Here is a 27,199-nt window from a genome sequence, read left to right as displayed (position 1 = left end):
TTGCTTCCTCTTCTGAATGTTTAGCCTTCAGAAGTTCCTCTGAAGTTTTCACTCTGTTCTGATGACACATGTGATAAGGACTGACTGCTAACAAAATTCAGAGAAAAATGTAACCAAAGCGCCTAACCAAGGTGGGTTTCCTTTTCCTGTAATCAGAAATTGTCCTCGTGGAGACACACGATAGCCATAGTAACTGCTATCTGGCTAATGCTAGCAGAGTAGCAGCGTGTTTTAACCACCTGAATTTTGCAGCTGGACGTGATCCATTATGGACATGAAACGCTTGCTGGGTTGGACAGCCAACCAAGCCAACTGCAAAGTGAACTTGGTTAACTTCATGGCTGAGTTTCCAAGTTAACTTAGTGAATGAGTTTCTATGCTGCTTTCCATCTGAGACAGGCATATTTGCCATGCAGAGGGAATGTGTGCCAAGAAAACAGCATTTCACGTCTGCTCCACCCAGCTCTCAGTGCCCCCTGAGTCTGCAGAGCAGTGGAGAAGCAAGCCTGCTATCTTGAACATGTCTTAGTAGGCAGGTGAAATGGCTCGTGCACCCGTTATCGCAGGCATGATTTACATTGAACAGAAATGTAGCATTGCATGACTGACACTTGAAAACGTCCTCTTTTCCTGAGAGAGAGAATAAATTAACGGATTTAAGGGAAGAAAGATAATGTTATTGTCATGGCGGTTTTGGCAGTGAGCCACTGGGGGGTTTTGTCAGCCTTTTTTATGAAGGGGTTCCCTTTGTAGGAATCCTGTGGGAAGAAGTGTCTCTGGACACATTCAGGTGGCAGAAGGATAAAATTCCTGACAACCACAATCCCATCTTCCTCTAGGGAACCCTTGAGCTTGGAGGTCCTGGAAAAGAGGCACTGGAAATCAGTGGCTCCTTAACTTGAGAACTCTTCTATCTACTGTAGGCTATCATTCAGGATCCTGGGCTGCCTACCTATATTTGCTCAGAGCTCACCCCTGTGATAGCCAAGTGCTGTAATCTCTTGGCCTCACTATGGCAAAAATTTTGTTCTCTGGGTCAAGAGACCTGCCTGGGTGCAATAGGAAGCTGAAATTGTCACTTTCTGTGTATGGGTGAGGAATGAGTCAGCCTGGGAATAAGCAGTGCTGGTGTGGTGCTGCAGCAAACCACCTGGTCTCCTGTGATGGATCAGCACCAAAACCAGAACAGGCAGTAGAGAAAGAAAACCTCCATTCCCAGACTAAAAATAACACAGACAGGATTTTGTCTGCTGTGATACTTCTTCCTGTTGTAGTTGGAGACATTTGATAGCACTATTACAAGAAGGAACATTATGGTAAAAGTGGTCTGTGTGGAACTCCCTACAATATGTAACTGAGTTATGAGGCAGTAATTTTGTCATTAGCTTTTAACGTTAGTATTAGCTTTTTAACATTAAAGTATACATAGTCCAAGCAGAATCCCAAAGCTATCCATTTTGGCTTTAGTGCTACAGGAAAATACAGAGATCTACTTCTAAGCAAAAGGCTGACAAGATACAATACCATTACAAAAAATTTCCCGAGTTCTTGGCTTTATTTTAGTGTCAGAATTGTGGAGCACAGTCACATCCTACAGAGTGGTTCAGTCCCAACAGAAACAGAGTTCTGAGTGACAAACAGGATGCCCTACCTTCCCTAACACTAGCTGTTGAACTCCAAGTGATGTTTGTCAATGCAGGGCATGCAGTCTTGTCCTCCATTTACATAATGTCCAAAGAAGAAGATTGCAAATCCTGTTTCATCAAACTAGATACAGTGTAAGAAACTCTGAAGAGCCAAGTGCACCTGAAAAAAGAAAGCCAAGTGTCTGTGTTGTGCAGAAGTAAATTCCAAATACAAAGTGTGGGCAGTAACACTCCAAGCTACTAGTTGGTATAAAGTCAGTGGAATTTCTTCCATTTTTGCCGTGGGTTTATATCAGCAATCTCAGTGTTGCATCTTGTGCCTGGGGTATACAGGTAGCAATCATGGGAGGAAAATACAGAAGAAAGATCTTATGTAGAGGAGCAGTTCTGTCCTGTGACTATGTCCAGTGAAGAGCTTTCTTGGGCTATGTTGTGGCAGATGTTATAGAAAGTGGCCATGGTAGTAACAATTCTCTTGTGCACCATTGTTAAGTGGCCAGCAGTTGTTCTTCCTGAGGTGTGAAGGATTCATGATCTCTTCAGCTTTCGCAGTTCCAGAGATGCCCTTCAGATAACAGCTTTGAGAGGAGGTCAGACAGGTGAGAAAGCTTCTTCCCCAAGACTTTGCTTGTAGAAGCAGAAAAAATCAATGTACTGACAATGCCTTTTCTCAGAGAATGTGAGCAAATTACCAAAAATATCCCTAACATCATAACTTGTGAATTGCTTTGGTGCGGCGGGGGAAAAATGGCTTATTTTGACTTGTTATTTTACCTTAACCTAGCTCCAAACCTCCTTCCAAAGTAGCTGACAGCCCATACTTCCCCACAACAAGAGATGTGCAGACCCCTTGCTGAAATCCCATAAAGTCAAGGACCTCCGTCCATGGAAGTTTCATCCTAGAGGCTTTCCATAGTTACAGCTGTGAATTGAGGTCATCACTGGACTTTATGAATTGTGTATTTTCTCTTGTAGCTTGCAGAGATGTTTCCTTCTCTTATTCTGATTCTCTGCATATGCAGAGACTAAAACAAGGGGGGCATGTGTGTGGGACTGAGACTAGATGAGTGTTGGTGGGGCTTATTGCAATAACAACCAGTGCAGGTATGAAGGGAAAATGTGGAAAAATTGGAAGAGGAAAACTGAAACTGGCTGACTGAGAGAAGTGGATCTAGGGATGGAGAGGACAGAAATGAAACTGGGACTTTGACAGCAAGTCCACAGGGATAGATTGGGTTTTGTTCAATTAAAAGATAAATAACTGGATGAGGTGAGGAATGCAGGGTGGGAATGGGGAGGCAATGAAAATGAGGCAGAGGTAAGGAGTCAGGAGTGGAGAAGAGGAAGGTCTGAGTCAGGGTTGTCTGTGGTCAGACGGAGTAGAAAGCCCCAAGCTCTGGAGTGGGGCAAGCAGGAAGGCCTCAAGAACACTTCCTTTGAAGGCGTAGATGGAGCCTAAAATCCCAAGTTTTACTGTTTCTCTGCAGTCAGTAAAAGTAAGCGTCCGCCCTAGATTATAGAGACCTACATTCAAGGTATCTAAATGTAGCATCTACATGTGAGGTGGGAGTCTAAGCTCCCATCACAGTCAAAGAAGATTTTAGGGAAGGATTCAGCTGCCTAAATATCCGGACCTGCATCCACTTTTGATGCCGTAGAAAATTCCTCGAGGTTCCCTAAGATACCCAAATGACTGTAGACACCTCTTTCAGGCAACTGTGTTCCACCTGCGCTCAACTCAGTCCCAGGATTCCAGAGAGATACTCAAGTGCAGACTGTGCAGAAGATGAGACACAGGCTCACATAAATGCTTGCATACAGATAACTGAAAGTAAGCGTCTATGTCTGCAGTCTGTACCTCAGTGCCAGTCAGAATGTTTGTGAAACCTGCAGGCATGGTGTTTCTCTCAGCCTTTACTAATGTTTGGCCATAGAGTTGATGACAACGTGCTTTTGCTGTAAGTTGCTGTCCTAACTCAAGTGGCAGAGAACAAGAGTTTGTAACTCCCCGGTGTGCAACATGGAGAAGGAAGGAGAGGAGCGTGTTGCCCCATGAGGAACTCCTTTGTTCTTCTGTTGGCTCTTTCAAATCCTAGAAAATCAGACATGTCCAAAGCCCAGGTGCCCTGCTAGGCAAGTCGTGCTGGGGAATGCCAGAATTAAATTTTTCTCCTTTGCTGCACAACCTTGGTTCCTCCCCAGAGCAGGTGCATCCTGTGGGGAAGAACAGAGTGCATCGTGTGATTGAAAACAACAGCAGGATGCAAACACAAGAACTGAATTCAGGCTGCACCAACAGCCTTCATTCCAGCATTGCCTTTGTCCTGGTTTCGGCTGGGACAGAGTTAACTCTCTTCTTAGTAGCAATGGCTTGGATTTTTTGCTTTCGTATTGCTTTTTTCCCTTTTCCGGTCCTATATGCCTTGTATGTTTAGAGTGTCTTCATGAAATTTAATTAGAAAATTGGATGTGTGAAGCAAGTGATGCAATACTGATGATGGAGTAACCTGTGGAGAACGGGAGGCTTACTGTCATCATTCAACTCTTGTGCCAAAATCCATCTCCAGCTGACCCAGCTGTAAATGGGTATTTGATCTTTCTGGCCAAGGAGTCAAAGGCAGCTTTGATAAAGGCACTCAGATAATTCGCTTGTTGGATATAGCAGTTAAAGGGCCTTACTCTTGGAGGCCAGGATAGTTGGGCTGGATCTTTGAATGTGGTAGGGTGGGCTGGTAGCATGATAAAACTGTTTTCTGAGCTGAAGGCAGACAAGTAAGTGCTAAAGCAAAGCTCTCTGCTTTCTGTGTCATTCTAGTCTTTCGAGGTCTCCTAAGGGCTTATATAGAAGAGAAATCACTTCTGTAGAGGGACGTGACACGAAAATAATGCTGACTAAACAGGCAAGTCTTAAGAGATGGAGGAAGACAAAAGTTATCAGTCAGTGAGGGAATAAATCTCTTTTGGGGTCTGTTTACATTCAGATGTTGTTTAATCGTAGTGTTTCCTGGACTTGAAGAAATGCAAGAGCAAGGTGAGGGGGACTGGGTCACTCTTTTATACAACTCCTTCACCTTACCCCTTGTTTGTTAACAATGTGTAGAGCTCCTCTCTCTTCCTTTGTCTATTGAAATGCCTTACAAGAAGTTCCAAATGGGCTTTCTTATCCAGGTGCTGGAAGATCTAGGCTCATCTATATTGAATATTTAGAGCCGAGGAAGCTTTCTGAGCGTGATTGTCATGTCTGCCTTAGGACACCTTGGACCTAAAGAGAGACTCTCCTCATTTCTGGTGAAGTGACCATGCTTATTCTCCCTGGGTTTTCTGGTGTGGTTACAGGACAGGAAACGAGCAGTTCCTCTTTTTGGGATCCTTAGTCTTGTCACGGTCAAAAAGAATGAGTCACTTACTTACCAAAGAAGTAGCCATGTTGTTGAGTACATTTTCAGGTTCGTGTTTTCTGTTCTGTGGCTTCTGAGCCTTTCCACTGCACGTGGATTATCTCTTCACACTCGTTCTGCCATGAGGGCAAGATGCTTGTGTTTTTTACAAAAGAAAACTGTCATTCCCACTCGACACAGGACAAGAGGCAACGGGCACAAATTAAAACACATGGAATTCCATCTGAATGCAAGGAGACACTTTTTCACTGTGAGGGTGGTCAAACACGGGAACAGGTTGCCCAGAGATGTTGCAGAGTCTCCATCTGTGGAAATATTCAAAAGCTGTCTGGACATGATCCTGGGCAACCTGCTCTAGCTGACCCTGCTTGAGCAGGGGGGTTGGACAGGAGGATCTCAAGCCTCACCTAGTCTGTGATTCTGTGACTCAGGAGTTGCACATTCCAGAGCATGGCAAATGCCTTTTGCAGCTTCCAGCAGAGCCCTCTCATTCAGCTTGCTTGGAAGCAGAGTGCCACTGCTTAAGGGGGCTGAGTGAGCAGGCATTGTCTCTAGTTGCAGCCTACCAGTATGGTCTTTCTCACATCGTTTCTCCTGTCAGGCCAGGTGCTCTCCTTCCCCTTTCTCTGTGTCCTGTGAACAGCTACACCTGGAAAACATCATACCTGAGATGCTGGTATGCTATTTCTAACCTGCTCCACTTTTGGAGCAGCATGACCTCTCTGCAGCTCCTTCTCCACCTCACTGATAACTGTTGTTACGTGGCAGTGTAACTTGTTTTCCTGACAGAGAGGGATTTGTGCCCAAAATCTAGCCTGCAGCCTCTTACAGCAACAATAGTAGTGATACTGCTGGTCAGTTCCTTTCCTTCCCACTACTTAGATGTGCCATGTCATTCAAGCAGACCTGCAGTACCTGTAGAATAGTATAAAAGTAGGTACAGTACATGTAGGACCTGGGTGTTTTAAAGACAGACAATGGACAGTTTAGCATTCATGCAGAAAACTGTTTTATTGTAGTGAAGTTACACAGGAGAAAAACAAAAGTCTCCCCGCTCCTGGTTCAAGGCTGTGCTGAGCCATAAAAGGGGAGGTAAGTGCTAACCAAAACAAGTTCCTACATGTAAAAACACATTGCACTTCCAGTCATTTTTACAAGGTTATAAGGACACCACCTGGTATTTTCTTTTTTGTCTTTTTTTCTTTCTTTTTTTTTTTTAATGAGCTGCAGCTTTGACTATTTAAAGCTGGAATCCAGAATGTTTCCTTACAGGAGTTTTTGTTGTTTGGGTTTTTTTCCCCTCATAAAAGCAAACCTGCTTAGCCTGTCCAGTTTATTTAGACTAAAAGCACGTCAGGCCACATGAGGTTTACTTGGTACATTCCCCTAATGATCTTGTAGGGCTTCAGTGGCTCTAAACCCAGGCTCGGTATACAACACTAATGCGGGTTAGTGGTCAGATTATTCTCATCACCAGCAAGCAGGAAGAGGGAAGGGCAGCAGGTACAGGGGGTTTATGGAAGAGTGCTGAAGTGGCCTGGATGACAGAACAGCTCTTCCCCAGTTAGGGTAACTGCCAGCCCACTCCTTAATGCAGAAAATCAGCAAAGCATTGCATCAGCCTGGCACACACACGTGACAAACGGAATGGAGTCTGTGACCATACAGAAAAGAAAAGGAAGGTGGGACAGGATTTGGACCTGCCAACCTTTTAATTATCCTTTCAGGGATACAAATACAACACTGTTTATCAACTACTAAGTAGTTTTTCCACACAACAGGTTATGTACAGCGTATTCAGTTACATTTTTACATAATAATACACACCACCTCTTGTGGTGAAAGAATGTGACATCAAGCTGACAGACACTTCAGGAAAGCCTCAAGGCAAAAAAGTTCATGCAGAGCTAGCTTATTCTTGGTCTCTTGAAAGTAAAATCTTACAAAGGATGAGCAAGAAAGATGTCTATTTTTACAATATGTACTTTGTACAGTGTGAAGAGGAGGAATAGGCTTTTTAAACATAGGATTCCTTAGCATACTGGATCTGGTCTACCTCAAAAACTGGCTGGCTGCACCTCCGAGCCACATACTCAAGTTTGTTCTTTTGACAGGATTCAGACATGGCTCTCAATCGATAGACTCCCGGGGTCACAGGTAAACTCACACGGGAGTTTATTCCCACATTGACGCTGAGGGTTTCAGTTTCCACATCAGAATCCTTCACTGCAGAAACTCTGCCACTGGGTAGATCCCTTAGAGCCGTATATGCTGTGTCCTGTGCACAGCTGCTGCATGGGTGAGGCAGCAAAGTGTCCTGGTTTGACACCTTTAATCTCATAGTTTGAACCGTGAGCTTGTGGGAGGGAACTTCAGTGGCCAGGCAGTTTTTAGTAGCCTCTTCGTAAGAGGGTGGTCTTCCAGGATTCCTCTGGTCTACCTCTCTGAACACTTCATCAGCTGACCTGAAACGGGGCCTTTGCTGATATGCCACAGGCAATGGTTTGTCATCATCAGGGCTGTTCTCCTGGACAACTCTGCAGGAGAACTGATCTTCTTTCTTTGTGAAACTGTCTCTCTGAAAACCCATGTTTTTTCCAGGTCCCCAACTCTGGGTTTTTATTAGTGTTTTCCTGCGGTTTGCAAAAGAGAACGACATGGAATGCTTTTTGATCTCTCTGCTAGGCGTACTGCAGTCTTCGGTGGCCTTGGTGGAAAAGGACTGGGGCCTATTTAAAAAGGTTTTTTTGGGACAAGAGGGTGAAGCTACCGGGGAGCTGGTGAAGACCGAGCCGTCAGAGCTCTCAAGGGAGCAAGTGGAGGATGTTTTGGGTAGAGAGTCAGTTGATAATTGTGAAGGTAAGATTGCAAGCTGTTTCTCCAGTGCCTCCAACCCTAGCTGTTTCTGCTGAAGCGGAAAATTGTCCTCACTTTTGTTTAGCTTCTGTTTCCTTATCCTGCCTTCAAGGCGGTTCTGGAAGGACAGGTCTGGCTCTGAGTACCTCCTGTCCATCGTGCTGATGTCATTACTGAAATTAGTCAGTGAAGGGGCAGAGATGCGTGTTGGATATCTTCTGCTCACACTAGTGCTCCTCCCTTTGGCCTGCTCCATCTGAGAGGTACGGGGACTGCCTTCAGCTTCAGGATCTGGGCTGTCATAGGCAGAGTCATTCTGTTGAACAGCACAGTCTTCTGTGGGGAGAAAGCACCAGTTAGTTTTCACTGACCATCTGAGGATCAAAGGGAACTATATGGAAAGAGTTCCTGTAGAAGAACACTGCAACAGTGTCTTGAGCCCTCCACAACTCTCTGTGTTTCCACAGATGTATTCCCATATCAAATTAAAGAACTTAGCCCAGCAGCCCCAGTCTGTGACATCCCCAGTCTGTTCTCATACCTGTGGAGCTGTCTGTGTGCTCCGGTGACTCCTCAGCCGAGGCACAGACAGGGAAGGCAATGTCCTCCCCAAATATTTCTGAGCAGTTGTTTATGAGGAACTCCACCAACACTGTCACCTGCACACAGAAAACAGTTTATTTCAGTCAAAAGGGCTGAAAACATATTGAACAGTCTTTCCTGTCCCTGCCTGCTGTCTTTGTATGAAGGGCAGCACAGAGCAGGGTGGCTTGCCAAAATCCTAGCTTAAAGTCAGAGGGTGAGTCCACTCTGGAGGATGAGGCCTGATGCTGCAGACGAATTGATCTGTCCCGATACAGACAAAACGCCATCAGCCACAGCTTTGGCCTCGCTGTCCAGAGGGCCCACGGATGGCAATGCCCACTGGGTGCCCCTTGCTCTCTGCATGCAAAGTATTCAGGAGCTGTGCTACGGCGTAGGGGGCTGCAGGGCAACTGCTACTTTTGCTCAGAGGAGGTGAGACGAGGGGCAGCCTTGCCCATCCCATTGCAGGCACCTGAGCTGAGGGGCACCCCCGATGTCCAGGGGTGCTGTTTTGTTCAGCTTTTGCAATGGCAGTGGGATCCCTATGAATGGCACCGAGCTGCCCCGAAGAGGGCGGCTGCGTGGTGAGTTCAACACACCTTGTCATTCATCTCCTTCTGCACTTCCAGGGGGAGCGCGTTGTCTGTCTCTGAGCTCAGCATATTTGGGCCAACGCAGATGGCCAGATTGCTGGAGTCCATCCTGTTGGTCTCGGCGTTTTGGCTGACGTGGTGGAGCAGAGAGAGCAAGTGCTTGAGCAAGACGAGGTTTGGTCTAGGCAGTTTGTCAGCCACCCTGCATGAACACAAACAAAATGTGACGTTAATTCATGGTGCAGCAGCCGCTCCTTCTTGATTTGAGCAAGTCTCAATTAAACTCAGGTAGATGACGCTTCCTCCAGAAAGAGGCATGTGTGTGCTTTTTTTCACTGCTTAGCAGAAGTATCATTCAGAAATCCCCAGTGGCAGCTGGGCATGTGGTTAATTATAAGATCTTGAATTACAAGATCTTGACTGAAAGGCAAGCATTACAGCAGTCCGTGTCCTTGAGTAGATGGGATGAGGTCAGGAGATGTCACTGGAGGCTTCCCAAAGGCACGTGAAAGCCTGTGGTTGTGCTGTGCAGCTTTCAAAGCACTCCCAGCCAGCCTCCACATCTGCTCTTTCTAATGAGCAAAACACGGTGGTGGTCTCCACATGCCTGACTTCACTGCCAGCAGATGTGAAGGCTCCCTGTCAGTGCCTGTCCCACAGCACCATGACTACGTTAGCAGCCTCTCTCCTCTTCCTATGCTAGTCATTTCATAGACCAATCTCAAATAACTTCAGGAAGTGCTGCTGCTAGAGCCTTCTAAACCAAACCTCCTGGAGCAATGGCAAGCTCATATAAATGACAGGCTTTTAAATGAGACTCTCAATTTCAAGAGACAACATTGGCCTCTACCAGCCACTCCATCACATTGGGGCTGGTTGCCAAACTTCCTGGTTGCAAAACTTACTCTTTCAATTCTTCAATCTTTTCCTGCTTGCTTGGCTTCTCCAGAGCTTGCATCCACTTCTCATAGAGGTCAGCTGACAGGAGTTTGGAGGGAATATTTCGGATGAAGTCCTGCAAGGCCAAGAGATTTAGATGAGGCTTTGGACACTACCCCTGAGCACAAAGGGAGCATCACTGTGACATGGGCTCACTAGGAGGCAGGTTGGCTTGAGCTACCTGACCATCAGCACTGGCAGAGCAGTGCAATGCACAAGTACATGCCAAGTACGCTTGCATTGGTGTAGTAATGGGACCCAGCTCTTAGCTGCTTTTCGTTCACCCATAAATCTCAGTATTCCTCCCTGGGGAGGATGCTGAGGAGGAGAATGAAGTGAGTTTCCTTGGGGCATGCAGGAAATCGGCAGCACAAGTGGGACTGGAAGTAAGGTGGAAAAGGAAAATGCCAAACTTGCCTAAGCCTGAAACATTTAGTCTGGCTTTGCTCTGGCTTTAGGTTGGAGTCCCACCTAGGTCAGCTCTGGGCACTGAAGTGGGTCTGTGCAGATTAGCAATGTCTTCCCACTGCTGCAGGTCAGAGGAGCTCACCTTCAAGACCACTGCCAGCAGGTGCACAGATTTGCTTTTCAAATCAACATTCCCGCCTTTGTTTAGGTCCTCCTTCAACTCCTTTCGTGCTTTCTCATTGGCAGCTTTTCTGAATATCCCTTCAGTGGAAGGTCCTTTCATATACAATATGGCTAGGAGATCCTGCAGGGAAAAAACCAGGACAGGAATGGGAGAACAGTTACTTGGGTGAAGGAAGGTCCTTTAGCAGGTGGACATTAGAAACAGAAGAAAAATTGTCTGGAGCTACACTGTGCTCTACTTAGGTCAGAATCCGGTTCTTGCTCCAAGTAGATTACATGGGCAATAACCTGATTTTCCCCCAACCCACCCTCTTTTTGGACTGGTGAATTCCACTAACTTCAGTGGAGTCATCCCTGCTTCCTTCCAGAAGGAAACAAGGGATGGCTTAAGTCTTAGTTCAAATCCCTTCCCTCCCAAGCCAGGCAAATATTGCTTAGAAGAGACAAAAGCCTGTCTATTGGAAAAGCCAACTCAGTGGGAGAACTGTCACAAGACCATTTTTATCCAGAAGATGGTGTTTAGGTATTTGTCAGTGGCAGTCCATAGCTGAACACTTTTTTCAGGGAAATACAGAAATCCTTGGAAGTTTATGCTGCTGAAAGATTCATTTAAATGACGTCTGTAGAATCACAGATGTTTATACTAGGGAGCAGATCTTCTTCTCCTATTCCTGGTCCTGGGTTATCTCCACTCAAAGTTACTTCCAGTTAAAGCTGCGTGGGCTGGACAAAACCCACAGACCTGACCCTTTCTACATCTGCGATGGGCCCTGAGCTTGTCAGAAGTGTGTGTGGAGGGGTAACACCAAAATCACTCATCTCCTGATGTGTTTGTGCTGCAGCACAAATAGTGGGGATCCTGCCTCACACTGGAAGCCAGAGGTATGATAACTGTATTGCCAGGCTTGCTTACCTGGACCGGTTGGGGCAGCGTGTCATCTTCCCCACAGATAATTGCCAGAGGCTGGCCAAACAGAGCGATTTTGGCACCCGAGTCTAGCTGCCCTGGGGAATTCCCATTGGTAGAGCTTCGTCTCAGAGTAAATGACTGTGATATCACCTTCTTTCTTTTCTTTGTTCCATCTGCTGCAAGCAAAAGAAAAGCAAAAAATTAATTTAAAAAAAAACAGAGCGCGCTATGCGGCCTTTCATCTGTGTGCAGCGGAGGGATGTATGTTGAAACAACTCAAACTAAACGGGGAGAAACTGAAAGACAACTAAGTGGTTACTAAGGAAACAACCACCTAAACTGTAAAACTGTGACCATCCCTCTAAGGACACCACCTTTCCTGTTTTGGGGTTGTTTTTTTTTACATTCTAGTCACCATTTCTTCTTAGAGAGTGGGAACATACAAGGCACAGAATAACAGCATTTATAGAGATTTTTGATATTGCAGCGGTTTCTGTGATAACTGTCTAAGGCAGATATGTCACTTGGGCAGCTGGCAATGACAACAATTTTCACTATGCGGTCTGACTGTGGCTGAGCCTTAGGGCAAGAGCGGAACTAGGGGCTCCTGCTTTTCAGCCTCTTTCACAGGCTGAAATGAAAACACATGGCTCCAGCTCTGCCAGCTTCGGAGCCAGCTCCAATGATAGTGGTCCTGCTAGAGCTAGTGCTTGCCCCCTGCCAGCCAGCCAGTGGAAGGTGATACTTGCTCCAGAGGATGGGAGCATCACAGTAAGGCCTCATTGGCTTCAGGGTCAGAAATCTCTTAACATGGGTTTTGCATCTGCATCTTAAAGAGGAGGGCATGCTAGGAATTTGGAGATGATGGTTGTATTGGGATGAGGTGTGGGGTTTTTTCCCTTTCAGAAACAGTGAGAGAAGAATCTTTTTGCTAGAAAGCTTTCTAAAGGAGTTGCCTTCTGCAAATTTCCTATAAAGGACTTGCCTTCTACTCCAAAATGAAGTTGTCTTATGCAGATGAGAAGTTCTCAGGACCTGTATTTGTGGCTTAGCACAAGTCCTTGGTAGGGAGGGATTAAAAGCTATGAGAAAGTCACCTAACATTATAATGTCATATAAAATATTTGCTTCTGATACTCCTGAAAAATGGTCTGATATGATGATCTGCTCCAAATCTGACCCTGCCCTGCTAATGGCAGGTCCCTGGAGGACCAGCTTGTTTACAGGTGCTGAGGTTTTGCATGGTGAGAGAAAACAAGTGCTGTTGCTGCTGCCAAGAGGGTTTATTTGCTCTGGCGTGCAACCGCTGGTAGCGGTACTCGGTACTCGCTTGCAGTGCCACACCTCAGTGGTGACGCTCGAGTGAGAAAGGAACACATTTACTTCCCAGTGCTGCCAGGGAACACAATGAAACATGGCTCTGAGGACCAGGGAATAGGGATACAAGACCTCTGGCACTCAGCACTGTCACCTCTGCCACTTAGCATAAGGGAAAGAAGTCATTTGCAAGTGAGTGGCACTCCGGGGCTTAAGCCATCTCCTGGATGGGGCTGAGGGCTGTGGATTGCTCTCAGGGAGGTGAAGCGGGCAGTTTCGGGTGGTTTTGCAGAAGCACCAGCTTGCAAGCATTATATAAGAAGGCAGTTCCTCAGTTTGTTTTTAAAACTCACCAGTTGAGTGGCAAAGTCTGTCTTCAGTGTCTGCTGGGACCAGTGAGGGGCATTTCTTGGCATCAGCCTGCAAGAAGCGTGTTAGGGTTACAGAGCTGCCACCAGAAGCGAGGGCCACCAGCGAGTCGCTGCAGCTCCTCAGAAATCTGTGGGAGGCTCCGGGGAATAACCAGAGCAAGCCCAACACCTGCTGAAGCGGTGCTTCAGTCCAGGAGTGACACTGCCTCATTGCCCGATAGAGGGGTTTGTGGTAAACCCTTCAGCCAGCCACCCCAGACCTGCCTGGCAGGTCACAACCCCGTGCTCTTGCAGGCTGCTCTTTTGATCCAGAGAAGCCACAGCCAGACACAGCCTGCTTCTCTCTGTCCTCCCCTGGCACTGGAGATTTCCTCCCAAACTCCTCCGGGGAGCCTTGATGGCTTTGGAGCCTGCCAGATTCCTGAGCAAAGCTCCCCGGGAGCCCCGGGGAATGCGCTGGCTGCTCACAGCAATGCCCAGCTCCTTCTGGACGGTGCTGCACGGAGTTGCCTTCGAAGGGCTCTGCCTACTCGTGGGTAATGGTAGGCAGCCGGCAGCTCCTACAGGGGCCACCTCCACTTTGCTAAGATATCTCACATCAGTACCCAAGAAGTATTGGGGGAAATGTAGCAGCTGCTTACCTCCGACTGGCACTCAATCAGACTCTCCATGTTCCCAGCATTTAGCGTCTTTGACTAGGCAAGAAAACAAAGACACTATGTGAGTAACTGAATGCTATGGTTTAGAAATCAGAGCTTTTCAAAATCACTCTGTTGACAGAGCTGAAACAATAAAGACACTCACAGTATTACAGCTGCTTAACACTTTCATTAGGAGTTTGATCGGGGGAGCTCTGGACACTCTGGTTTCCTTTGGTCCTTTTGTTTGCCTGTTTATTGAACAGGGAATGGACAAAGAAAGAGCTTTGTAAAACTGCACCCTTCTTGTCTTTCTCCCCTGCAAGCCAGTCTAGCATTTAGGTATGATCCTGAACCAGCAAGATATCCCACACAAGTCAATCATAAAGCCCTTCTCTGGAAGGCACTGAGCCCTGCTGCCCTATCTGCCTCTTGATTAAAACAAAAAAAGCAGCTTTCTATTTTTAATCCATGCAAAAAATAAGCAAGTGGTGACAGCTACGTATGGTTGTTAATCTGCAAACACAAGGTTAAACGAGTCAGTCAGCTCTGCCCACGAGCTACCCTTAGCAGTGGGCGCACCTCTCCCCTGTCTATATTTTTGTACGTCTCTGTACAGCTGCATCTGGAGCACTCCACTGACTTCAACCGTGATGCCACAGATTTTATCCCGGGCAGTACTTACCCAAGGAGTGAGTCCAGCCAGAGCTCCTTCACCTCCCGCGAACTGCAGAGGAAAGGAGAAACAGCATCACTCCCCGCTGCTACTAATCCTTTGGACGGAGACAGACGACTAAACAGTTCTACCCCTCGTGTGCTGCCTTATATATGCAGAAGGGGCAGGTGGAAATTCACAGACAGGAAGAAGCATCATGGGGCAGGACTGAGATGCTACGAAATTTCTGGCTTCCTCTTTCCTTTTAGAGGAGCTACTTTTTTTTTTCCTTAAAGAAAAAAAAAAAAGCCCTTGTAGCTGTTATGGATGGAAAAGATGAGACACTCTCAAGGTAAAGGTTCCATCTAGCATCACCAGTGTGAGGTGGGATGTGCAGAGGGGGCTGCAGTGTGGGCAGCTTCTCCTTACCGTTAAAGGGCAGTGGGTACAGTCTGTCCTTTGACTGCTCAGAGACCTTAGATTTAGCAGTTCAAAGACGCACCACCAGACCAAGTTACACTAAGAATAGTTAAAAAGATGGGGGAGTGGAATAGCCAAGATTCAGAGAAATGTTTTTGTATATTTTTTGAAAAACTAATGGCAACAGCTTACTGTCTGCAAGCAGATGTAGACACACACTTTGCCGGTGCCAACTAGTTCTTGAGAATCTAAGCATTGGACTTCTACAGAAGTGGTGTTATGTAATAATTTATTGATGTATGACAATATGTAATAAAATGTCTTGCTTAAAATATGTCTTAGTAAGAATTACATGTCCAAGTAATAAAGTTTAATTCAACTGAAGAGATCAAAAAATCCAGGAAAAATCTACCTCTGCTCTCCCTGTACCTCCTCGTCTGTTGCCGACTCCCCCCAAACCTGGGCACATCAGGAACAAAAGGACAACAGCACTCACTCTACCAGGCCATTATGAAAATTCATCAATGTTTGATGTTAAATGCATGATATTAGTTCTAGTTATTCATTGACAGATGCAAATTACAACCTGGTATTCTGGGTACCAGTCTTTTGATCTAGTGAAAAAGAGGAGCTAAGGCTGAGAGCCAAAGGGTTGGGAATATTTCAGTGGTGGATGTAGCTTGTAAAACTGTGGTCTCTCTGCTACTTCCCCCAGTGGATGCTCCATTTCACATGTGCAGGGGACAAGGCTGTGTCATAGCACAAGTCTTTGCAGATGCACATTACGGCTACATCCGCTGCTGAATTCATCCTGAAAGCCATTCTTTGCTTAACCACATCAGACCTGGCCCGTGCAGTATTGATCCTGGGTTGTCATGTGAAACACACAGGCGGTCTCAGCTTGAATCTGGCAGAAATCCAAGGTGCAAAATTCACTTTTGGTTAGACAGAGATGTGTCCAGAAGGGCAAAAGGAGAGCTGCCCTGCTTTTGTGGGGGGAGATGCTGTAGATGACCTTTCAAGTCCTGACGCCCACCACTTCCATGCTCCTGTAGAGACACCAGTCTGTAGACTTGTTTAGGGCTGAAACTTACAGGAATCTCAATCAATTACTCTGCAACCCTGTGTATTTACCACAGATCTTTTACTCACTGCTGTAACTGATTTTTTGTTAATTAGCAGTCCCATAACATCCGTCATTTCCCTACTAAATTCCATGGGCCAATGCATGTTCTTGCAGAAATATTGTCATCCTGCATCGCATTCTCCTGAGAATTTCTTCCGAGGCTCCCTGGCAGCTGCAGCAGCTCTGCTGATAGTCCCAGCAGGACTCCTGGGAGAAGGGGCACCTATTTTTCAGTACGTCTGTTAAATGTGTGTCTAAACATATCTGTCTGTTAAGTATCTTGGAGGCTTAGGGGACCTATGCAATTCAGTTCTGCCTTGCCCTCACTTCCAGCACTGTACACAGATGTATTTCTGAGCTCAGTCTGTTGCATGATTACGACACGGGGTTTGATCTGGAAAATGTGTGACTCGTGAATAAAATGGGAGTTTAATGGGTGGTGATTAGCCAGGCCAGAAGCTTAGATTACAAATAGGGCACAGCTGTACACAGGGCATAATGCTTTGAATTTCCCAGGAGGAAAAGATACAGTAATGGGTGGTGTATTGCCAACACATCACCAGACTGTCTGTTGGCCCACACTGCTGTATCTCTATCTAATTAGTTCCCATCTATTAACAGTTGTGGGGATATAATGGCCATTGTACGTGGAAGGTAATGTGTATAGGCCTGCCTGCCCATATGGAAAACAATTTGATTTTTTTTACCCTCCTGATACCATTCTTTTTTTTATAGCTCTTTTATGGTGTGTATCACAAACACTTAATTTGTGCCAAAATGACTTTAAAGCAGCTTATTTCATTATGACAAACATGCCCCATCTGAATAGCAGGCATCCTAAAAAGCTGTGGCTTGGTGGAGTAATTGTATGGCCACACAGAATGAAGCTTGGCTGTGTTTGTGAAAAGCAGTAAGCGAGCATGTGCTGGCTCCTGTCGAGCACCACAGAGCTGCATGCAGGGTCCCGAGGTCAGAAAAGCTGCTGCGCCAGGTGGGTGAAGACAGGAGGACCAGCACAGCGTGAGCTGCCCTCACACCTAGCAGCTAGAGCAGCTTCACAGCTTCCTCCACCAGTGTGTAAAGGGTAACATAGATGCAGCTCCCAAAGCCAATCTCCACACTGATTATTAACAGAAAAGGCCTGTCATATGGGATGTTTACAAATGAAGGTCCCTTACACAGCTTCTTGTCTCCCTGAAGAGATCGATTCCCTCTCTACCACCCACCTCTGCTTTGCAGACTCAGAGCCTTTGCTATGGTCTGCCCCTCAGTTTGGAACGGATCTTATACCACGATGCATTAGAGCAATGTGTTTGTTGTACCACAGTGGTTGCCCTAGGGCGAACAGAATAGATGGCAGATGACTTGGGCACACCTGGAGTTGTTTGCAGGTGATATGTTTCTCCCAAGCCATCCCTGACTAAGTGAATGCATTCTCCTTCAAAGGCACGGGGACATTTACACAAAGATGAGGGCATGGAAGAGGGGGTGGACTTCCAAGGGTTTTGTAGGACTAGCCTGTTGTACGAGCTTGTCCTGGTTTCGGCTGGAATAAAGTTAATTTTCTTCCTAGTAGCTGGTATAGTGCTGTGGTTTGGATTTAGGATGAGAATAATGTTGATAACACACTGATGTTTTCGTTGGTGCTAAGCAGTGTTTATACTAAGTCAAGGACTTTTCAGCTTCTCATGCCCAGCCAGCAGAGGCTGGGAGTGCACAAGAAGTGGGGAGGGGACACAGCAAGGACAGCTGACCCAAACGAGCCAAAGGGTATTCCATAGCGTATGACATCATGCCCAGTATATAAACTGGGGAAGTTGGCTGGGGGACACTGCAGCTTGGGGATTGGCTGGGCATTGGTCAGTGGGTGGTGAGCAATTGCATTGTGCATCACTTGTTTTGTATATTCTGTTATTATTATTTTCCCTTCCTTTTCTGCCCTATTAAACTGTCTTTATCTCAACACATGAGTTTTACTTTTTTTTCCCCTGATTCTCTCCCCCATCCCACTGTGGCAGGCAGGGGAGCAAGCGAGCGGCTGTGTGGTGGTTAATTGCCGGCTGGAGTTAAACCATGACAGAGCTCTTCCCGTCCTGTACATCAGGTTACTTCCCTCAGTTCTGCTGAAGTGCTTTGCATCCACTGGAGGGAAAGCAGGAGCAGGGAGGTCCCACAGAGCAGCCGACCCTGGGTAGATCCAGGCCTCTCAGGACAGGGTTTGCTCCTCGAGATGTGAAGCATTTTCCTTATAGAAGCCAGGACATCAGATTGATGCCTCTGCTTCCCCCGGGCCCAGGCAGCCCCTTTCCCCTCCCAGGCCATGGCTGCTTTTGTGGTCCACTCCCAAGCACTTTGCCCAGCCAGTTTTTGGAGAGAGGGCTTATATAGCGCTTGCTGCCAACAGAGACCGAATGGTGATTTTCCCCTTTGTGTGAGCTACAGTCGAGCTAGGTGTTTTCTCCTCTTTTCTCCTCTCTCCTCTTACACTGTGGCTCAGTGGAGGACTCCAGACCGTAGCAATGAAGCGGCAGCATCAGTTGGGAGGAGAAAGGAATCGGGAGCTGATGGTAAACAAAAGAACAAATCGGTTGTGGCTGGAAAGTGTCTGTTTTCTTCTCTCTTTATCAAACCACAAATGGGAAAATCCCAGCCACAGCTCACTTTTGTTTGTTTCTACTACTTTCGCAAATGTTTGACATGATGGCTCTTACAAATGAGGGAGTGTGTGAATGAATCCTGAAACCCGCCTTCACCCTGTTGTCGTACCAGCAAGGATGCAGCAGGAGTGTAGCTGTGAGAAGGGTACAGCAGGACGCGCCTGGAACAGCAACTCTTTCAAGCCCATATAGAGCAGAAAGAGCCTTCATCAGTGCCTCTCCACGTGGAAAACAGGTTGTAGTCCAGTTTTGTCTTCACTGGCACAACTGCGGTCTCCCCGGGGGACAATAGGAACATTTACCAAAATAAGGAAAGCAGTTATGCCAAAGTCAGAGAGTTGTTGGGGTTGGTTTTTTTTTTAGAAAGGAAAGCTCTGCACAATCTGTCCATGGACTCAAAGAACAGGGTGGCGTGTGGGTTGCTAGGAGCAGGTCACATTTGTACATGTCTTCTAAAGGCAGCTCTAATTTCCTACCACTCTCCGGAGTGTGTTGTGGCACAGTTCAGGGTTTGATCACGGAAAAGAGGGCGGCCTGAGCTTTGATCAGATCTGAACCTGTAACAGTTCAGAATGAGATCCATCAACCCAGCTGGTGCTGAACTCCTGCAGTTTTAGTCAGGTGGGACCTGGGCTCATGCTGACCCTGCCTTTGGAAAGTGAAACCCATTTTCAGTTTTTCTCAGCTCTGTTCAGCTGATTTCTATCCTTAATTAGATATCAAGGTTAGACTGCACCACCCTTCTACACACTGGGTTACTTTTGCATAGGAAAAAGTTACAAATCAAAAATAATACTGTAAATACAGCCCAAGGTGTATTCTGTGCCTTTCCCATGACACCCTTTTGGTTGCATTTGCTTTGCAGGGTGGTTTGTTTATTCTTTCATGGGTCCTTCCCCCAAGACTAAGTTGGCAGCTCTTCAGTTTTTTACTTGTCATCAGGAGACTGGTTCCAATGGGTGTTTTTTTAGCTGTGGAGGGCGGGTGCATATAGGCCATTTTTCCAAAGAGTCTGTGCTGATGTTCATCTGTGTCTGAATTCAGGTTGCTGTTGTATCTCAGTGGCGCTTGGGAATCACTCATTCCTTGGGCTCCCCGAGGTGGCCAGCACAAAGGCGTCAGGGAGTTGAAGTTGCCCATCATTTCTGACTGAGCAGATGCAGAGCTAAATCTTTGCTTGCTTACAATAAACAACAAGATAATAGAGAATGTGTGTAATTAAGTCTGAGTTCTATTCTTTTCAAGATTTCTGGTTGAAGGTACTCAAAAAGTATTGAAAAGTGAGACGCTACTCACTTTTTTTGTTACTCCAGCAGGTTTCTCACTTATTTTGCTTCTTTATGTTGTTCATTTGCAAATCAGAAACTGAGATGGTGCTTTTCTGTCAAGTTTGTTTGCTCTCAGGGACAGATTAAATTTCTTACTGAATCCAGAGAGGTGTGAATCTTGATTTTGCTTTTCAGGATTAATACAAATGTTTTCTTTTTGATTTTGGTTGATGTAGGCTTGTATTGCTCCTGCTTCTGCACCTTGTGTTTTGCTTTGAATTTCAGCATCAAAATGATCTCAGATCTCAACATGAGAATCAGTGGAAACCAGAGATAACCTGGATTTCACATTGAATTCTAACTTGCCTGTGATTTTCAGGCAGAAGTCATCTCAGTTTCACACAAAAGATGATCTGCAAACTGCCAATGGTCTAGGAGCCAGTCTGGAATAAGACCAAGAAAACTTGGCCCAAGTGTAATTTTGGATTTCATTGTGTATGTGTCCCATTGATACAAAAACTAGAAAAGAAAGCCAGGCTCGGGAGTGGCAAGACCTTACAACTCCCCTGGTAGAGCGGGAGCTGCTTCAGGCATAGCAAGCGTCCATGGCCATGAACATGGCTGTCACCGTAGGGGCCCAGGAGGAGCAACCAGAAGTAGCTGGAATTTCCCCATCGTTCGCCTCCAGTTGGCCTCCTCCAAGCCCCAGTGGTATGACGGGAGTATCCCCAAACTCTTCATCGTAGTGATGCCCTTGTGAGTTTGTCATTCTTGTGTTCTACCTGCTTCCTAAGTAATAAGTAGAACTGCCAGTAACCAGATCCTCATCACCACTAAATTAATCATGAATGGGAACATTTATGACCACACACCTGGACTCCACCCTCCAGGCAAAAGCAGTGTCAGGCAAAGCAGATCTTTCCAAGTGCAACTCTGCTGGCTACAGTTAAACTCCCCTGAGCATATTTGACCCCGTACTTTGGGAGAGTTATTTGCTGTCATGCCCTGTCCTTGCGCATGCACATCCACACACAGCAAAATAAAACGTTCTTCTGTGAAGTTTTGGCCACCCATCAAAATCAAGATGATAAATTTGAAACAAACATCTCCATATTAGCTGGTGATTGCCATATTGTTGCTACTAGCAACAGCTGCCGTGTTAGTGTTTTATATAAACACTCCACTTTTGTATTGCTATCCCGTTTTAAAGCACAACTACCTTATGAGGATTTCAGAAAGCAAATGCTTCTTATGGCATGGGCTCTGCCTCCTGCCGCAGGGCACCACAAGGTCTCTGGGCAAACGGGACTGTCGCTACTGCTGCAGAGGGGACATGCGGAGAGCGGAGGTGCACCGTGCCGCAGCTGCCGTGGGGCAGGGCAAGCCAGCCTCGGGCACCAGCACCGACTGGCGCAACTGGAAGGCACCGAGGGCTGCCCTGCCTGGAACCAGGGCAGCCAGGTCCTTGCCTCTACATTTGCAAAAGCACGGTGACTCTTCCAGGCCGGGAATAAGAGAGGAATTCCCACCCTCCAGAGCAAGCAGAACCTGGGATTGCCTGCTAGTGAGAGTGGGGTGGGAGGCAGAAAAAATGCTTTTGAGATTGAGTTCAGCTATATCAGCTCATTGCTGGAGAGGGCTCGGCTTGAAGGCCAGGCTGTTCTGTTCAGGCCTGCATTCCTGCAAAATTGACCATTAATTACTGCTGCTGCTATGCAGACCAGGTGCTGTTATGGCTGCATTTGCTTATTCCACTTGTGTGTGCCGGCTCTGAACCCTGCCTTTGCTTTCAGATCTGCAGTCACTACACAGACATGACAGTAAGGAGTAAGTAGAGAAGGTACCTGCATGCCACCATGTCCATTTCCCTGTTCAGTGGTGGCTGAGGGGTGAACAGAAGATTTTGTTCTCCCTTTCCGCTTCCTTTTAAAGGTTTGTTTGTGCTTTGTTTGAGCTTTACCTTTTCTCCCATTTATCAGATGAGTATGTTTCTTTGGGATTTTTCTCTCTGAAAACAGTCGCTGTGTGTGGTCTTACAGTCATGAACTGCCTTATTTAGTATTAGCAAGAAAGTTTGCATATATCTTTAACCAGGCCAACTGATGTAGGTGCAAAACCCTTCCTCAGGTCTGAAAAGAACTGCCTGTCTTCAATCTAAGGACAAGTTGAGAAGAAATGCTCTGAATTTTACTAGATACATTAATCAGTTACATGGTTACTTGTTGAGATAAGATAGGTACCCCAGAAGTACTTGAAGAAGGGTCTTTTCAAAGAGAGATTGAATCCTCTTACGTTTAGGCACCATGAGATGTAAAAATGCTAAGCCAAGAGTCCAGCAACTGCTGTAACATTTGTGTAAACCAAAGACCATATTGCTACAGAGAGTCTTAGTATTGCTTGTGCAACACCATGAACCGATCCTGTCCTTGTGTAACTTAATTGAACTTAGTATTCAGAGAGTAAAAATGAACACTCATTATCCTGTAAGTTATGCCAAACCTAAGATGCTGGTACATTTGCAAGGGGGTCCTACTTCCATTTGGTAGGTAGCAAGGCAAAGTGCCTATTCTTACTGCATTATACACAGATCCCCAGAGTGTATCTTTCAAACATAACCCCCTGGAATTATTATACCTCTAAGTTTATCACCTCCAATGCTATACTCAGTGAAAACGTTTGCTAAACTCAGGCACTGAAATACAACATATCACTGTAATTGACTCCTGTCTGTGCTATTTTAGGAGAGCCAGATGTGCTAGAAGAGGAGTTTGAGAGGCCTGCGTTATGTCCCAGTGGTTGTCCCTCCTCCCTGCAACATTTCTGTTTGCTTCCAGAACCAAGCATTCCCACAGTTTTCTTTGGACGAGAGTGTGCTGCAATGTAAACCTGTCATAACTGTGAGACTGACATGAATAAACAATGCAGATATAGATAATATTTCTGTACTGACCTTAAAGGAAAAATCCTAACGAACGTCACAAGCATGGAAAAAGTCGTTACTTTAACAATTGGACAGGCTTACTCATCAAACCTACAGCACTCGATAATCCCTCTATTAGGGAATTTTCAGACTAACCAAAAACTGTAATTGCATCTTTGTGTCGGGGTTTTGTGGGTGAACTCCAGGAGATGCTTTGTTTTGCCCTTTGATTTTCCATGCAACATCTGAAAGGTAGCTTGCCTTCTTTCTGCCTCAGTTTCTCATGAATAATGTGCTGAAAATAAAAGGTCACTGCACTGCATAAGGTGCTTTGATATCTTCTGGTGAAAAGTGGTACATACAGGAGAACCCTGTAAAAAACCCCAGCTGTTGCCTCTTCTGTCTTCTGTGTGCCATGTAGCAAAGAGAAGACCGTAATTTTAGCCTTAGTGGCAAATCTTTGACAAATGAAGGCATTTTAAATGCATCGTCTGTGAGGACAATATGTTATTTTCTGGGCATTTCTTGTGTCCCTCGAGGTCTTTGCAGTTCTACTTACCACATCAAAATGCAACAGTCACCTTCTGGCCAGATCAAATACTCACTTATTTTAAGCATGCAGCTTATTGTCAGGAGGAAATATGACAGTCACAATGAAATAACCATTCAATATGGTAACTGAATTAACCATTTTATCTAGATTCTGTAATAAAAATGTTTCTGAGCATGAACTCCCCTCCCTTTGCCTGACCTCTGGGAAGGGATCTGACATGGGGACCCCAGCATGGTCACAACAGAGGCTATGCTTTAAACATCAGGCAGATAGTAGGATATGGTGTCACACGATGTCTACATGCTCTTTGAGGAGCTACTTCCTTCAAAGTGAGCTTGGGAAGGGCCGCATGGCACTGCAGTCATTGCAACCGCTGTGTACCTTCAAGCTCCTAAGGAGGCTCTTCGCCTCCTTAGCAAGAAAGTTTGCAAGACCCCTTAGCAAAAAGGGTCTAATTCTGCATGGGCTTGAGGGGCCTCAGTGGCAGCTCCTCAAAGAGCTTGTAGACATGCTCTGGTGTCTAACTTCTCGCATGCAATATTCTTTGTCCTCTATTTTTTACTTTCCTATGCCAAATTCTTTATCTTTAGCCATGCAGAACTTTTACCAGATTTAACTGGATTTAGTCTTTTGTATACTTTTAATCTTGGGCTCCTAATCTCACAGGCAAGGCTTATGTGACTGCACTTTTTTCCCAGGTGTTTTTTACTCCTCTATCACCCCCAGTAACTTTTAGTCTCTACGTTAATTTCAGTCACAACAGGCAAGTGACCAACTCTTCCCCAAGCCAGTGAATTTCCTACAAGCATTTTGGAAATTAGTGGGTGGTGGGGATTTTTTTCCCTGAGAAAAAGTCATTAAACAGTCTTGAGTGGCTAATCAGCATGTGCATCACGGCCACTCAGTCACTGTGCCCATAGCTCTGGGCTAGCTGTGGTGTGCTTAATGGAAATGGCATATAATCATGGTGGAGATCAAGGTCTTTGCAGAGAGGTGGATCAGGGCACAAAGGACACAAGCCTGCAGGAAATGTCACACAGTTGGCTCCACTGTTCCCAGAACAGCATATTCAAATTTTCAGATAAAGCTTCAGTGACTGCATTCAGGTTTTGAGCTACAAAGATGAGGAAATAGAGGGTGGAAGGTGATTAGATGGACAGCTCATTCTAACTATCAGCAAGGCCTGTGCCAAGGTGTGCCTCTGTCATCCAATACATGTCTGGAGGGCTGTCAAAATATACAAGAACTTCTTGTATGTTCAACGTACAAGAAGTGCTGAAGGCAAGAAGTAGCTGCCAGTTTTGGTAAACTTCATATTTAATCTTCTAAAAAAGCACTGGGATGGTGACTGGAGGGATGTGTGTATGGAGGTAGACTTCTTGCTCTATATCCTAACGACAAGCCAGAGAACATCCCTTCCCACCAGTGTGACACTGTCTGTGTGAACACTGAGATGTTCAGTGTATCAAAGCACTTGGTTCAGTTCATCGCTTTTCAGCAAAGAGCATAGACAAGTGCCTAGTCGAACACGCTGAGCTGGAGTGTGAACTGAATACCTTTGGTACCAAGACAGAAATCACTGCTTTATCCTTGTAATGAATAGGTTTGTCCCTTTCCTCTCATCATAAGCAAATGAAAATCAATGGCATTTGGGCTTATGTATCACTTCAGAGCTTGAAATTGCCCTCTCCATTTTCAGTACACTGGGGAACTTGGTCAAGAGACAAAGGCCCATTTTATACCCCAAAGATTATTTATTTTTAACAGTGGGGGAAGAATCCAATAAAAAATGGGAACAATATCCTCTCTTTGGTCATCCAGTGATTTTTGCTTAGCTTACCTTAGAGAATTTTGGCTGGGGTTTGGCCAGTATTCTATGTAGATAAAGTGATTTTAATGGAAGTAAGGAAAAAAGATGCCTGCATTTTCCAGTTTAGTTTCTAAATGCTAAATTATGTTGTACTGATTAAAAAAACCCAAACACTTTCATCAACTTGAAAGTAGTTTGAAAGTAGTTGCTTAATTTCTTACACAGAGGTAATCCTCTAAAAGGAAATTACGGTCAGACACTGTGGTTGTTTTTTTCTCTTCCTTCTCTGTTTTTCTTCTTTATTATTGCTTAGCAGATCCTAGTTTCAGTTCCTCAAAATGCAGGGTTCTCTTTTTCTTGATTTGTAAGATACCACTAGTTTTGCAGAATGAATTTTCCCGCCAAAAATGCCTTCCCTCGCAGTGGTTTGTGCGGCTTTTTCTGTATCCATGTAGGTATAACTGAAAAAGGCCCAATTCCTGCAGCCTGGCTCTCCGTGCACCTCAAGTATAAAATGCCACCATTCTGATTTAGGTGGCATTCAAAATTAAACAGGCATAAGTGACAACAAAAATGGGAAAAAATCCCAGGCTTTTGGTGTCGGATTGTGCCTTTATGAGAGAACACCTATAGAAGCCTGCTGTCATGAAATATGCTATCACTTTTAGTAAAAATTTCTGTCCTCAAAACAGGGAATTTCCATTAGAAACCACAGACTCTTTCACAATGATACACATGTATGAGGGCTCTGCTTTATATGGTCAAGATACCACCCTCGTCTCCGTTCCTTAGAAGAGAAGAGGGGATGGAAACAGCATTTGCCCACTCTCGGTGGGAGAAGGCTGGAGCTGGCCTTGGCGGCTGTGGGCAACGTTGTGCTGGGGAGTTACCACTGAGGTCTCTGGTGAGGAAGTGGAGTCAAGGACCAGATCCTCAAAGATACTTAGGGACCTATTGCCTTTTTAATCACCTATCCACCCGGATTTTAAATAGGAGTTGGGAACATAGCTGCCTTGGCGAATTTTGGATGAGATCAGTGTCAGGGAGAGGGCAGGCAAGCTCTGGCAGTGTGAGGTGTAACTCCTTTCAGTTTGCTCTTCTTCATGACCGCTGTGCACTGAGCATGGCTGAGATAAAACTAACCTGCGCTTGGGCAGTGCTTTTCATTGTGATCTCTTTTATTTTCAGTACCAGTGAAAGGAGGTACAGAGAGTCTACATGATGCATTCCCCAAATCATTTCTACAGACAACAGATGGTAAAAGCATGACCTAGACTGCATCTGATAATTACAGAGGATGGATTTAATATCAGGGTGCTTGCCTGGAATGCCAGGTCCGGGGACACAGAGAGAAAAGGGACGGGGATCAGCATCTAAGTTTTGATTTGAGTTGTCACAGAAATATTGCACAGGAATGCTGCAAAGCTGGGATTCAGAGATGAGTTGCTCCAAATGGTGCTTGAATCAAGTTTTAGTCAATGATTCATCTCTAAAAAAATGAGTATGATTCAAAGATCTACTACCAGCCAAAATCTTATGAATGAAGAGATTTCATTGTGTCCCTAGTGGACCTCTGCTCTGAATGAAGTCTGCCTTGGACTAACTTATGGGGCCACAGCAAGATGTTTCCTTTAGTGTAATTTCCTTTACTGTAAGTGGGCACTGGATCACTGAGATCCTTCGGCACATCTTCACCATGGTGTGACGCTGTATAAACCTTTAACAGGACTTTGACATGCTAATAATCTCGTGCATGGGCAGAAGCCATTCCTTCTCTACAAACTTGATGCATTAAAAGTGATATGCATGACCACAGGAAAATGAGGAAGGTACCATTTTCTTTACTAAGTAGTGTTATAATGCAAAGTGTAAAATACAAATCCTGCTAAGGTCTTGCGGGGATTCAGGAGGTGATTGGATCTGCCCATAAAATATGCAACAGTAAC

At 45.6% G+C, this 27,199-nt stretch overlaps 1 protein-coding gene across 1 annotated transcript; it reads right to left on the bottom strand.

The window, feature by feature from the left end:
• Window positions 1-7,061: 7,061 nt before the first annotated feature.
• On the bottom strand, window positions 7,062-14,075 carry TAGAP (T cell activation RhoGTPase activating protein). The gene is made up of 9 exons (XM_050894579.1): window positions 14,011-14,075; window positions 13,848-13,901; window positions 13,189-13,255; window positions 11,522-11,694; window positions 10,568-10,729; window positions 9,984-10,093; window positions 9,085-9,280; window positions 8,442-8,559; window positions 7,062-8,236 (listed from the first exon to the last, which is right to left on the bottom strand). Exons 1-9 carry the CDS (start codon window positions 14,035-14,037, stop codon window positions 7,062-7,064), a joined length of 2,082 nt encoding a protein of 693 aa, XP_050750536.1. The 5' UTR covers window positions 14,038-14,075.
• Window positions 14,076-27,199: the final 13,124 nt, after the last annotated feature.

The sequence above is a fragment of the Gymnogyps californianus genome, chromosome 3 (genome assembly GCF_018139145.2).
Source record: "Gymnogyps californianus isolate 813 chromosome 3, ASM1813914v2, whole genome shotgun sequence".
Taxonomy (NCBI): Eukaryota; Metazoa; Chordata; class Aves; order Accipitriformes; family Cathartidae; genus Gymnogyps; species Gymnogyps californianus.
This window is presented reverse-complemented; position numbering and strand designations above follow the sequence as displayed.

Coding starts and splice junctions, on each gene's coding strand:
- TAGAP (XM_050894579.1), bottom strand. CDS start 14,037: ATGAAAGTGTTAAGCAGCTGTAATACT. Junction 10,730..11,521: donor CGCTGCCCCAACCGGTCCAG/GTAAGCAAGCCT, acceptor TTTTCCCTGCAG/GATCTCCTAGCCATATTGTA. Junction 8,560..9,084: donor AGAAGGAGATGAATGACAAG/GTGTGTTGAACT, acceptor TTCTGTGTGCAG/GTGACAGTGTTGGTGGAGTT.